The sequence below is a fragment of the Zingiber officinale genome, chromosome 7B (assembly GCF_018446385.1).
Source record: "Zingiber officinale cultivar Zhangliang chromosome 7B, Zo_v1.1, whole genome shotgun sequence".
In the NCBI taxonomy this organism is placed as follows: Eukaryota; Viridiplantae; Streptophyta; class Magnoliopsida; order Zingiberales; family Zingiberaceae; genus Zingiber; species Zingiber officinale.
Window position 1 is genome coordinate 72240765 of NC_055999.1, and position 10938 is coordinate 72251702.

At 35.0% G+C, this 10938-nt stretch overlaps 1 protein-coding gene across 2 annotated transcripts; it reads right to left on the bottom strand.

The window, feature by feature from the left end:
* Window positions 1-3635: 3635 nt before the first annotated feature.
* LOC122006001 (probable leucine-rich repeat receptor-like protein kinase At1g35710) lies at window positions 3636-9145 on the bottom strand. 2 transcript variants are annotated; one of them, XM_042561297.1, is made up of 3 exons: window positions 8992-9145; window positions 6747-8892; window positions 3636-4253 (listed from the first exon to the last, which is right to left on the bottom strand). In XM_042561297.1, exons 1-3 carry the CDS (start codon window positions 9013-9015, stop codon window positions 3892-3894), a joined length of 2532 nt encoding a protein of 843 aa, XP_042417231.1. In that variant the 5' UTR covers window positions 9016-9145; the 3' UTR covers window positions 3636-3891. The 2 variants fall into 2 exon arrangements, with proteins under 2 accessions (XP_042417231.1, XP_042417230.1); XM_042561296.1 differs by having other exon boundaries at window positions 6747-9116.
* Between the last annotated feature and the right edge of the window lie 1793 nt (window positions 9146-10938).

The window sequence follows — 10938 nt, forward strand, 5'->3', positions numbered from 1 at the left end:
AACGCACTAAAATGGGACCCCAAAGGAAATTGGGAATATATGTTGGATATGATTCTCCTTCAATTATAAGATATTTGGAACCAATGACAGGAGATGTTTTTACGGCGCGATTTGCTGACTGTCACTTTAATGAAACAATTTTTCCAAAGCTAGGGGGAGAAAATAAAGAGTTTCCCAAAGAAGTCACTTGGCATGCATCATTATCGCAATTTGATCCTCGTACAAATCAATGTGAACTTGAAGTTCAAAGAATAATACATTTGCAAAATATTGCAAATCAATTGCCTGATGCGTTCACTAACTTGAAGAGAGTGACTAAGTCGCATATACCAGCTATTAATGCGCCGGCTCATATTGATTTACCAATTGGACAATCAATTAATGAGATTACAACTCGCCTGAAGCGTGGTAGACCAATCGGTTCTAAAGATAAAAATCCTCGAAAAAGGAAAGGAACAACTAATCAAGATGTTCATTTTGAAGCGCCTAAGTCTCCTATAGAGACAACTGACATAACTTTTGATAAAACTCCAGAAGAGGTCCAGATACTTGAAAATAATGAAGAAATCTCAATAAATTATATCAAGACAGGGAAGAAATTGAATCGATCAAGATTAGTTATTGACAATAAATTTGCATACAATGTAGCGCTTGAAATTATTTATGAAAATGATGATCAAGAACCTAAATCTATTGAACAATGTCGAAGTATGCATGATTGGCCAAAATGGAAAGATGCAATTCAAGAGGAATTAAACTCACTTGCAAAACGTGAGGTTTTGGTACCTGTAGTCCAAACACCAAAGGTGTAACCCCTGTAGGGTACAAATGGATTTTTGTACGAAAGCGAAATGAGAAAAATGAAATCATAAGATATAAAGCTCGTTTAGTGGCACAAGGTTTTTCTCAAAAACCTGGTATTGATTATGAAGAAACATATTCCCTTGTAGTGGATGCAATCACATTTCGATATCTTCTTTGTATGACAGCACAAGAAAAGCTTGAAATGTGTTTGATGGATGTAGTAGCAGCTTATTTATATGGAAAACTTGATAATGATATTTATATGAAAATCCCTGAAGGGCTCAGAATGCCAGAAGCATCAAGTTCAAATTTTAAAAATATTTATTCCATTAAATTACAAAGATCTTTGTATGGATTGAAGCAATCTGGGCGTGTGTGGTATAAACGTCTAAGTGATTATTTGGTGCAACATAAATATCAAAATGATCCTATATGTCCATGTGTTTTTATAAAAAAGGATGGACTAAAATTTATCATTATTTCTGTATATGTTGATGATTTAAATATCATTGGAAGTCCTGAAGAAGTTATACATACAGTTGATATCTTGAAAAGAGAATTTGAGATGAAAGATCTAGGAAAAACAAAATTTTGTATTGGATTACAAATTGAACATTTTGCTGATGGAATTTTTATCCATCAATCAGCTTATACACTAAAGGTTCTAAAACAATTTTATATGGATAAAGCTCATCCATTAAGTTCCCCAATGGTTGTTCGATCACTTGATGTGAACAAAGATCCTTTTCGACCTAGTGAAAATGGTGAAGAACTGCTTGGTCATGAAGTATCATATTTAAGTGCAATTGGTGCATTAATGTATCTTGCTAATAATACAAGACCAGATATAACATTTGCTGTAAATTTATTAGCAAGATATAGTTCTTCTCCAACATGTAGACATTGGAATGAAATTAAACATATATTTAGGTATCTTCAAGGTACCATCGATTTGGGCTTATTTTATTCTAATATGTCTACTTCAGAGTTAATTGGTTATGCAGATGCAGGATATTTATCTGATCCACATAAAGGTCAATCTCAGACTGGTTATTTATTTACATATGGTGGAACAGCCATATCTTGGAGATCTATCAAACAAACCATAGCCGCTACATCATCGAATCATTCTGAAATACTTGCAATACATGAAGCCAGTCGGGAATGTGTTTGGTTGAGATTAATGATTCAACATATCAAGGAAAAATGTGGTTTAGCTAATAAGGAAATTCCAACAATATTATATGAAGACAATGCGGCATGTATAGCTCAATTAAAGGAAAGGTACATCAAAGGGGATAGAATTAAACATATCTCACCAAAGTTCTTCTTCACTTATGATCTACAAAAGAATGGTGATATTAAAGTTCAACATATTCGCTCTAGCAATAATTTGACAGATTTATTTACTAAAGCATTACCTACAACAACATTTAAGAAATTAGTACATGGTATTGGAATACGGTGGTACAGAGATCTCAAATGAAATTTCAAATAGGGGGAGTAAATTTTCACTATACCATATTACGTTGTCTGGTAAATTTATAGTGATATAGTTGCGGAATGACGTACTCTTTTTCCTTACTAGGTTTTTTCCCATTGGATTTTTCCTAGTGAGGTTTTAATGAGGCAGATTCCTTAATTATGAACATCCAAGGGGGAGTGTTGAAAAATAAAATATGTGGATGTCCATAACCCCTAATGACTTCATAAACTCCCTCATCTACATAACCTATTTTCTTTTAAACTCCTAAGTTATATAAATTCATGAGGAGTTTTAATATGATTGTATACCTATAAATATATATATATATATATATATATATATATATATATATATATATATGTTCATTTCATGAAGTAAGAAAAAGAGAGAAAAAAGAGAAAAGGTTAATAATATTTTCTTTTCATATGTAATTACTTATATAATTTTATAACAAAAAAAGATTTTTTAAAATATTTATGAGGTCATTTTTAATACCTTTTGACTAAGACAGATGAAAGAAACAAATCGGATTTTAATCTATTGGGCTTGTGGTCCATTAGTCTTGATGATTTATTAAAAAGGTCCATGTGAGATTTTATTTTATCTATCTTAAACGTTAATAAATTTAATAGAGATATTTTGCAGCATTTCACAACAACTTATCTAGAGATTTCAATTTAATTGCTCGTGAAGGGCTAAATTTAGTTCAGACCTATTTGAATTCAGGAAGGTGAGTCTATAAAATTTGCATTCTATTTTGTTTTTGACTTCACGAAGATAAACAGCTTATGCTTCACTAAAACTAGTATGTGTCCTAGTCAACCAAAATAAATTTAATTAACAAAATTGTACTTATTTAATAATTTATTTTAACAAATGATTTATATATGTAAATAATAATAATTCTCTTTTACCCGGCAAGGCAAAACTTATGGGTATTGGATGTTAAGTTTGATTGTTAGCCCATTAAAATCGGATCGAATCTATGTTTAACCCTTTATATTATCAGCGTTGAGGAGTAGGGAATTGTAGTGAAGAATTCAAGAATCAGTTAGTATTTGTCACTGGTGTCATCTTAGTGATTCACTGATTTCATCGTTTCTTGGTTTGGATTCCATAAGCCTTTTCGGAATCATGACTAATGGAATGGAGTTGATACAATCACATGAAATTTAACTCTCGTTTAGCTTCTGATTACCCAGATCAGTATTTATGCTAGGATTCAGGCCGACAAAAATGCATGTTTTCGCTCTCATTTATTTTTCGCATGCAGTTGTTTTTCTTCATCTTCTTTCGTGTAACAATATTTCAAAAACTTGATCGCATCTATGTCGGATTATCGATATAATACAAATATCATCAGGCAAACTGAAAAGTGGAACAATGTCCCGAATTGTTCTACAAATACATAATAGACTCGGACCTTCATAATAATATATATATAGTTTTCAAATACTTCCTTATTTCACACAACATCAAATGATTGCACCGTTATTCATATTCTAGCTAGTAGAGCAGCATATAAGCTGGAGAGTTTCTCTTTGATGGGAAAGTATAATCAGCAAATAATAAGGCTTTCAAGTTCAACTTTGCTCCTCCCTTCACCTTCCAAACTTCACTGCGAGTTGCACATAGCTCCAGTCGTAAATCCTGTCCGCCATCTGGAAGACAGCAATTTTGACGGACTTTTTCATGATCATTGTGCCCCAATATGCCCAAAATCCAAGTATAAATCCCATAGCAACGAAGGCAAAATCCAGAACTATTTCAAGCTTGCCGCCATTACCATCACTAGGACACTCAGGTAGTGGCCAACCACAAAGGTCCTTGTTGCCGGTATATATTGCAGGGTCATTGAAGGTTGAAAATTGATTCCATGTGGGGACTCTTCCCGACAGCTTATTGAAAGAGAGATTCAAGTGGCTGAGAAAGATTAGAGCAGATAAATTGGCGGGAATTGTGCCTGTGAGATTTTCCATTGGCAAGTCAAGAGAAAATTGTAGGGGTTTAATACCATGAAGATAAATCATAGAAATTCTAGATTTCAAATTAATTTAGAAGACTCAAGTTGACAACAATATAACGAAATCAAAACAATGACGAAAGCAATAAAAGAATTTGAATCAAGATTTGTGGTCATTTGATCAATAGTCATTGGAAAAACATCAAATCCAAAAGGAAGAAGTACAAGCTCGCATCAGAGTGGATCTTTTGCAGGAGTTCAAGTGATGGTGATCGTATTCCTTTTCCGAATAGGGTGAAAGGAGAATCGTACGTGATAATAACTCTACGAGGACCACAACCCATATATATAGCCTCATAACCCAATTTCATAATTAGCCTATCAATAATAATGAAAAAGCTAGTTAACAAGTTTCTACACATAATAAGATTCAATAAACTAAACCCATAATAAATACATCCATTAGATCACTTTATTGGGTTTGTTCGTAATGACAAGTTTGTGTATTACCACCTTAACATGTAAACTCACCTAATAGAGAAACAAAATCCAACAAAAATAACTCTGTCAAGACTATAATGTTTTCAAGCATTCTACCTGTCAAGTGATTGTTGGACAAGCTCAGAAAGTGCAGACCATGGAGCACCGTCATCTCTTTTGGGATTTCACTCGAAATATTATTGTGCAATAGGTCAATGCTAGTCACTCGAGGGAGAGAATTTTAATGTATTCATTGGTTGATTCTTTGACAGTTATTAGCAAAGGGATTTCAGTAGACTCCCAAAAGATTGAAGTTGTTGTCAGATAAGTTTGTCAGATAAGTTCAACTAAAGTCAGTGCAGGAAATTCATATTTTTCTGGGACAAGATGATTACTATTAGAGATTTGTTGAATGATTTTCTAGTATCGCTACATCTTTGACCCAATTGACTAGAAAGGGGGTTAAGTTTACTTGTCACGACTTATCAAGCAAGCTTCTAGGAGCTCAAGAAAAGGTTGGTTAGTGCAGTAGTGTTAGTTATTTCGTCTGGAGGGGATGAATTCGTTCTTTACACAGATGCAATAGTTCAGGAATTAGGTACAATTTTAATATAGCATGATCAAGTGGTAGCTTATATTTCTTATTGGCTGAAAAATCATAAGAAAAATTATCTTGTTCGTGATTTACTTAAAATTGTAATAGGAGATTGTAACCTACTCTACTTTATTTGACCTCTTAAATAAGATTAAAGTCATATACATCTTTTCTAATTACTCACTTAACAATTTGGGCTTACTATTTGCTTTTCTTGGCCTCTAGTTTGGCAAGCACATGCACCCCTTTGATATTGTAGTTGGTTTCAAGTTGTACATTGAGTTGTTTAGAGATCTCTACATGCAATTTCTAGTTTGACTTGAAATTTGCTTTGTTGTGTTTATGTTTTGTTTCATCTATTATTTTATTCATACAGTTTTCATTATATACAAAGAAAATGATATATAAATACATAAATGTGATGAATTTCTCGGTTATCTTGCTATTTATATGATTCTTAGATTTCTTTTATTATATTGTCACTGAGTAGGGTACCTTTTAATATGTTACATCCAGGGTGTGACATTATCCATTGATATACAAGAGCTCATGGTTGGTAAATTTACACAATGAAAATTATTATCATTGCATGCATTAGAATTGCTATAATCTTGAAACATAGCACTGATGAAGGTATTTTACTAAATAGTTTATTAAAAGAAAGATTCAAGATCTTAAGAAAAGTGAGATATCTTATATCTACTAGGATGACACCGGTGAAGGAGTTTGAGCTTAAGCATAAAATTTGTAAAGAAGTTAGATATCCAACCCATGTCAGTATTTTGCTGGGAATTTTATTTTCACCAAGATCAAGAGTGACTAACAATTTGCAATATTCTAAGAAAGAAGGAAATTATCCAGAGATGCTATTATAGTTCAAAGATAGATATTGATCTTTGACATTGTGGGAATGTGCCAGATAAGTGATTGTCAGACAAATCAATAACAAGAATGGAAGTTAAATTACACAAGAAAGTGGAAAACTAACATTGTGTGGTTATCATACAACAGTAAAATTTCAAGGGATGCATTCCCTAAGCTGGCTGGAATTGGTCCTCCAAATGAGTTATTGGAAAGATCAGTAAATGGACAAAGAGTAGAAGGAATTAGACCACTCAGATTAATTGAGCTTAAGTCAAGATTTTGAAGCCAACTGTACGTTAGAATGAAATTTGAGAACCAGAGTGGAATTGTTCCTAAGAGGTCTACTCTTGATAGATATATATAGTGAATACAAAAATCTTTGGGATTGGATCCATGAGGGAAACGTACCTCCCAAATGACAGAAACTCATATCAATTTCGGAGGCACTAAAAGGAAGAAACCAATCACTCGGAAAAACAACATTCAAGGAGTTAAAAGATATATTCAAGTACGACAATCTTGTAAGCTGGGAAAATGAGCTTTAGTCATGTTACCTTGCAGAGAATTCGAGGAGAGGTCCAATTCCGCTAAGTGAGCTAACAATAGAAGACTAGATGGAATTCTTCCACTCAAATTATTGCCAGCAATAAGTAAGTTTGATAACATTCCTCCTTCTGAACAATTAGATAAGCCATCAAGTAGATCTGTTAACTCTCCATTGATATTGTTCAATGACAATTGTAGGACACCTAGGTTGCATAGGCAACCAAAAGCCTTTGGTATTTCTCCTGTTAAGTGGTTTTTTGATATATCCAATTGAAACAAGTTGGAAATTCTACCAATTGTTTTTGGTATTTGCCCTGTCAAGTGATTTTCTGATGCATTCAAATACCTCAAGGTGGAAATTATACCAATTGTTTTTGGTATTTCTCCTGTTAAGTGGTTCTCTGATACATCCAAATAATCCAAGTTGGAAATTCTACCAATCGTTGTTGGTATTTGCCCAGTGAGAAAGTTGGCGTGTAAATTTAATCTTAACATATTTTGAAGACTCCCTAAACTTTTTGGTATTTCTCCGGTAATCTTATTTCTAGACAAATCCAATTCCTCCAAGGAAACCAAATTACCTACACTCTCTGGTATTGGCCCTGTGATATTGTTTCCTCTCAAATATAGAACTACCAAATTTGTAAGGTTTCCTAGTTTCAGTGGCATCTCTCCTGTTAAGTGATTTTCTGATACATCCAAATGCTGCAAGGTGGAAATTCTAGCAATCGTTTTTGGTATTTCTCCTGTTAAATGGTTCTTTGATACATCTAGATACTGTAAGGTGGAAATTTTACCAATAGTGTCTGGTATTTGTCCATTGATAGCGTTGGCTTGCAAATCTAATTTCACTAAATTTTGAAGATTCCCCAACGCTTTTGGTATTTCTCCAGTAATGTTATTTTCTGACAAATCTAATTCCTCCAAGGAAACAAAATTGCTAACACCCTCTGGTATTGATCCTGTGATATTATTTTCGTACAAATATAGAAATACCAAATTTGTAAGGTTTCCTACGTTCACTGGCAACTCTCCTGTTATATGATTTTTAGACAAATCAAGATACTCCAAATGGATAAGTTTCCCTATTGTTCTCGGAATATCTCCAGTTATTTGAGTGTAGGACATACTCAAGTGTCTCAAGCTTGTGAAATCCCCTAACATCTCTGGGATTCTCCCATAGATGTTATTATCGTGTAATGCTAAGAACTCCAGTCGGCGCGGAAGGATGGACAGAATTGTTGAAATTTCTCCAGATAACAATGAATTCCATCGCAAATCTAAATATTGCAACATTCTGCTAACATTCTTCAGAATTGTAGAAATTTCTCCTGCTATTTTATTTCCAAACAAAACTAACTTCCTCAAATTATGTAGAGCTCCCAAAGCAACTGCTAGCCCCTCGAAGTCAAACACCCTCGAGCATTTAGATAGATCGAGGTGTTCGAGATTACTGGCATTAGACAACCACCTCAACATTGAAGCACTAATGGCCCATTCATACCCACTGAGATCGAGTATGGTGAGGGATGTGAGGTTAAATGTGGGTAAAGAATGTGGGACACGAGGGAGACTTGCATCCCTCAAAAGCAAAACTTGTAGAGTAGGAATCAAATTAATTTGGTGGAGCCAATTGGTTGCTTTAGAGAGGTCGACACAACTCATGTCGAGATAGTGTAGAGAATTTAAGTTGGAGAGCCAACTTAAGTCATGTGTGAATAACATTGTAAATGACCAACAATTTTCAAGGTCGAGGTATTTTAAGTGGGAAAGGTTCCCCAATAGGGGGGAAATTAATCCACGGGAAAAGGTATTGGAGAGGTTAAGGTATTCCAAGTGCACAAGTGAGGCAATCATGTCAGGTACATGCGCATATGAGAAGTTATTAAAGCTCAAATCCAAGTATCTCAAATGCTTCAGTTCAAACAAAGAAGCATTTACCTTGCTTGCACCAATACTCTCCATCCATGGAATATATTCATAGGGATAGTGAAGGTCAAGCCTCGTGACATAGCCTGTAACATTGTCGCAAGCAACTCCTCTCCACTTGCAGCAATCATAGCCGGTCCATGAAGATAACCACTCGCCAGGATCATACATATCGCTCTTGATGGCAATCAAAGCTCTTCTTTCACTCTCAAAACAGTTGCTCCCCTTGATGGCATGTAGAGAATCGTCACAGCTTGCTCTAGTGCTCAACACTATTAAAGAAACAAATATAACTATAACATGCTTTGTGGAACTAGAAATCACCTTGAAATCCCAATTAAGAGCCATTCATAAGTTGATTATCTCTCATGGAAAGAGGGGAAGAAGATGTGAGTTGGAAGGAATGCAATGATGAAGATAAATATATCAACGCTTTGAGGAATTAAAAATGATATTGAAGTCAAAATTAGCGACCATTAATGGTGGAATGGGAGAAGAATAGATAAGCTAATCAGTTGGAGGATAGACTAGGCATGTACATTTAATGCTAGGGGTCCCTCACCATGTGAAAGTTATTCAAAATGGTAGGTTTTGTTTGAAAAACTAGACGTCTTTGGTTCATACTCGAGAAGAAGAGATGGATATGGATGATGACATAGAGATAAGGTGATGATAGCGTACACTATTTCAATAAAAAGGAAGATTAGATTAGGTAAATATCACTTCTTAAGACTTATTATATATGTGATAAGAAATGAGGTCCCCTCACCCTTATCGATGTCAAAGTCAAGCAAACTTAAATTTTAACAAAGTAAGTTTGTTTGCCCATTAATATGAGATGGTATGAGCGGACCCAAGTATAATATGATAGTCAAAGTCAAGATGAGATGACGATCAAAGTCAATAGGAGATGACAACCAACGAGTAACTCTCAATATGACTATTTCTCTTTGCCAAGCACTAAGGGCTTCCGTACGAGGATGATCGACCAAAGAGTCGGTCATATCCCAGGGGACCTAGTTCTCCATCCATTTGCCAAGACACCTATTATATATTCGATCAGTCAATAACCAATCTGGTTTAACAGAGGGCTGACCTACCATAAATCTAGTCGATCATACGCTACTCAAGATTTAGGCTCACTTGTTCTCGCGAGTCTTATTTATATTCTTCTTGGGTTATTTTCTCGTTTGGCTAAATTGTGCTATTAGAGAAAATCTATTTTGCTCAACTCACTTTTATCAGTTGGTAAATTTGTCAGAAGAATGACCTACACAACTATTATTGAATTTTGACCTTGGTTGGAGTAATTCTTTCACCTATTACTTACTACCGGCCTAATGATCCCGCCCTGTTGTATGCCTCGTTTGGATTATCATTTAGCCTAGCATCGTCTAAACCTCTAGATTTCCATACTATTGGACCCTTTTTATAGTTCTCCTAAAGGGGGCTCATTCGGATTTCGTCTTACAAAAGTGGTGTTACTAATACGATGACTATACATGAGAAAGCAAGTATGATTTGATTATAACTTGCACACATATACAGTAGCGTGACTATGATTTGGCATTCAAATTTTGAATTCTTCAGTAGCTACAAGGTATATATATGCAATCATAGCTTATGTTCAATTAAACTTACTCAAAAGATCCTTAGGGAGTTCTCTTAACAGTCGTTGTCTATCTATAAACCTCTTGGGGGGTTCTGCTAAGAGGTAGTCACCTCGCGCAATTATTGAACTACCTCCTTAGCTTTGAGAGCAAGAGTATTTGTAATTCGGTTCCTAAAAATCACACCAAATTCTTGAGACTCGAGATAGGCTTTTTGCTTAGTCTTAAAATGCTCGTCCTCTTTAGCCTTGTAAAATAGCAGCTTGGACTTAATAGAATCCAACTCGGCTTGCAATGATTCTAGCCGGGCTTCTTGTGTGTCCAAGTTGCACTATTGTTCCAAGATCAACATGTCTTTAGAAGATAATTCTTTGATTTGTTCAGCTAATCCAGAGGCATTGGAGAATCTCAAATCTTCCAACGAGGCGATCTTTTGGGCTAGGTCTGGTAAGGTTTTAGATTTCAGGGCCACCTCCGCTCGAAGCTTGGACTCATTGGTATTCAATAGGCTTTCTAATCTCCTTCTTTCCACCTGTCGAGACTCCGCCAGCTGTTGAGACTCTCGCAAAGTTTGTTCCATGCTTGATAGTAGCCCTGCTTGATACTCTGCCTTCTTTTGCAACCTGGCTGCCTCCTCGCTTAGGTTGGAGGTTGTGGAAAA

Bases quoted from the DNA above. Each gene is read 5' to 3' on its own strand.
- LOC122006001 (XM_042561296.1), bottom strand. From the start codon at position 9,015: ATGGCTCTTAATTGGGATTTCAAGGTGATTTCTAGTTCCACAAAGCAT. The intron at 4,254-6,746 runs GTAACATGACTA...AAAATCTCACAG, and splicing joins CTCCTCGAATTCTCTGCAAG to GCACAATTCCCGCCAATTTA.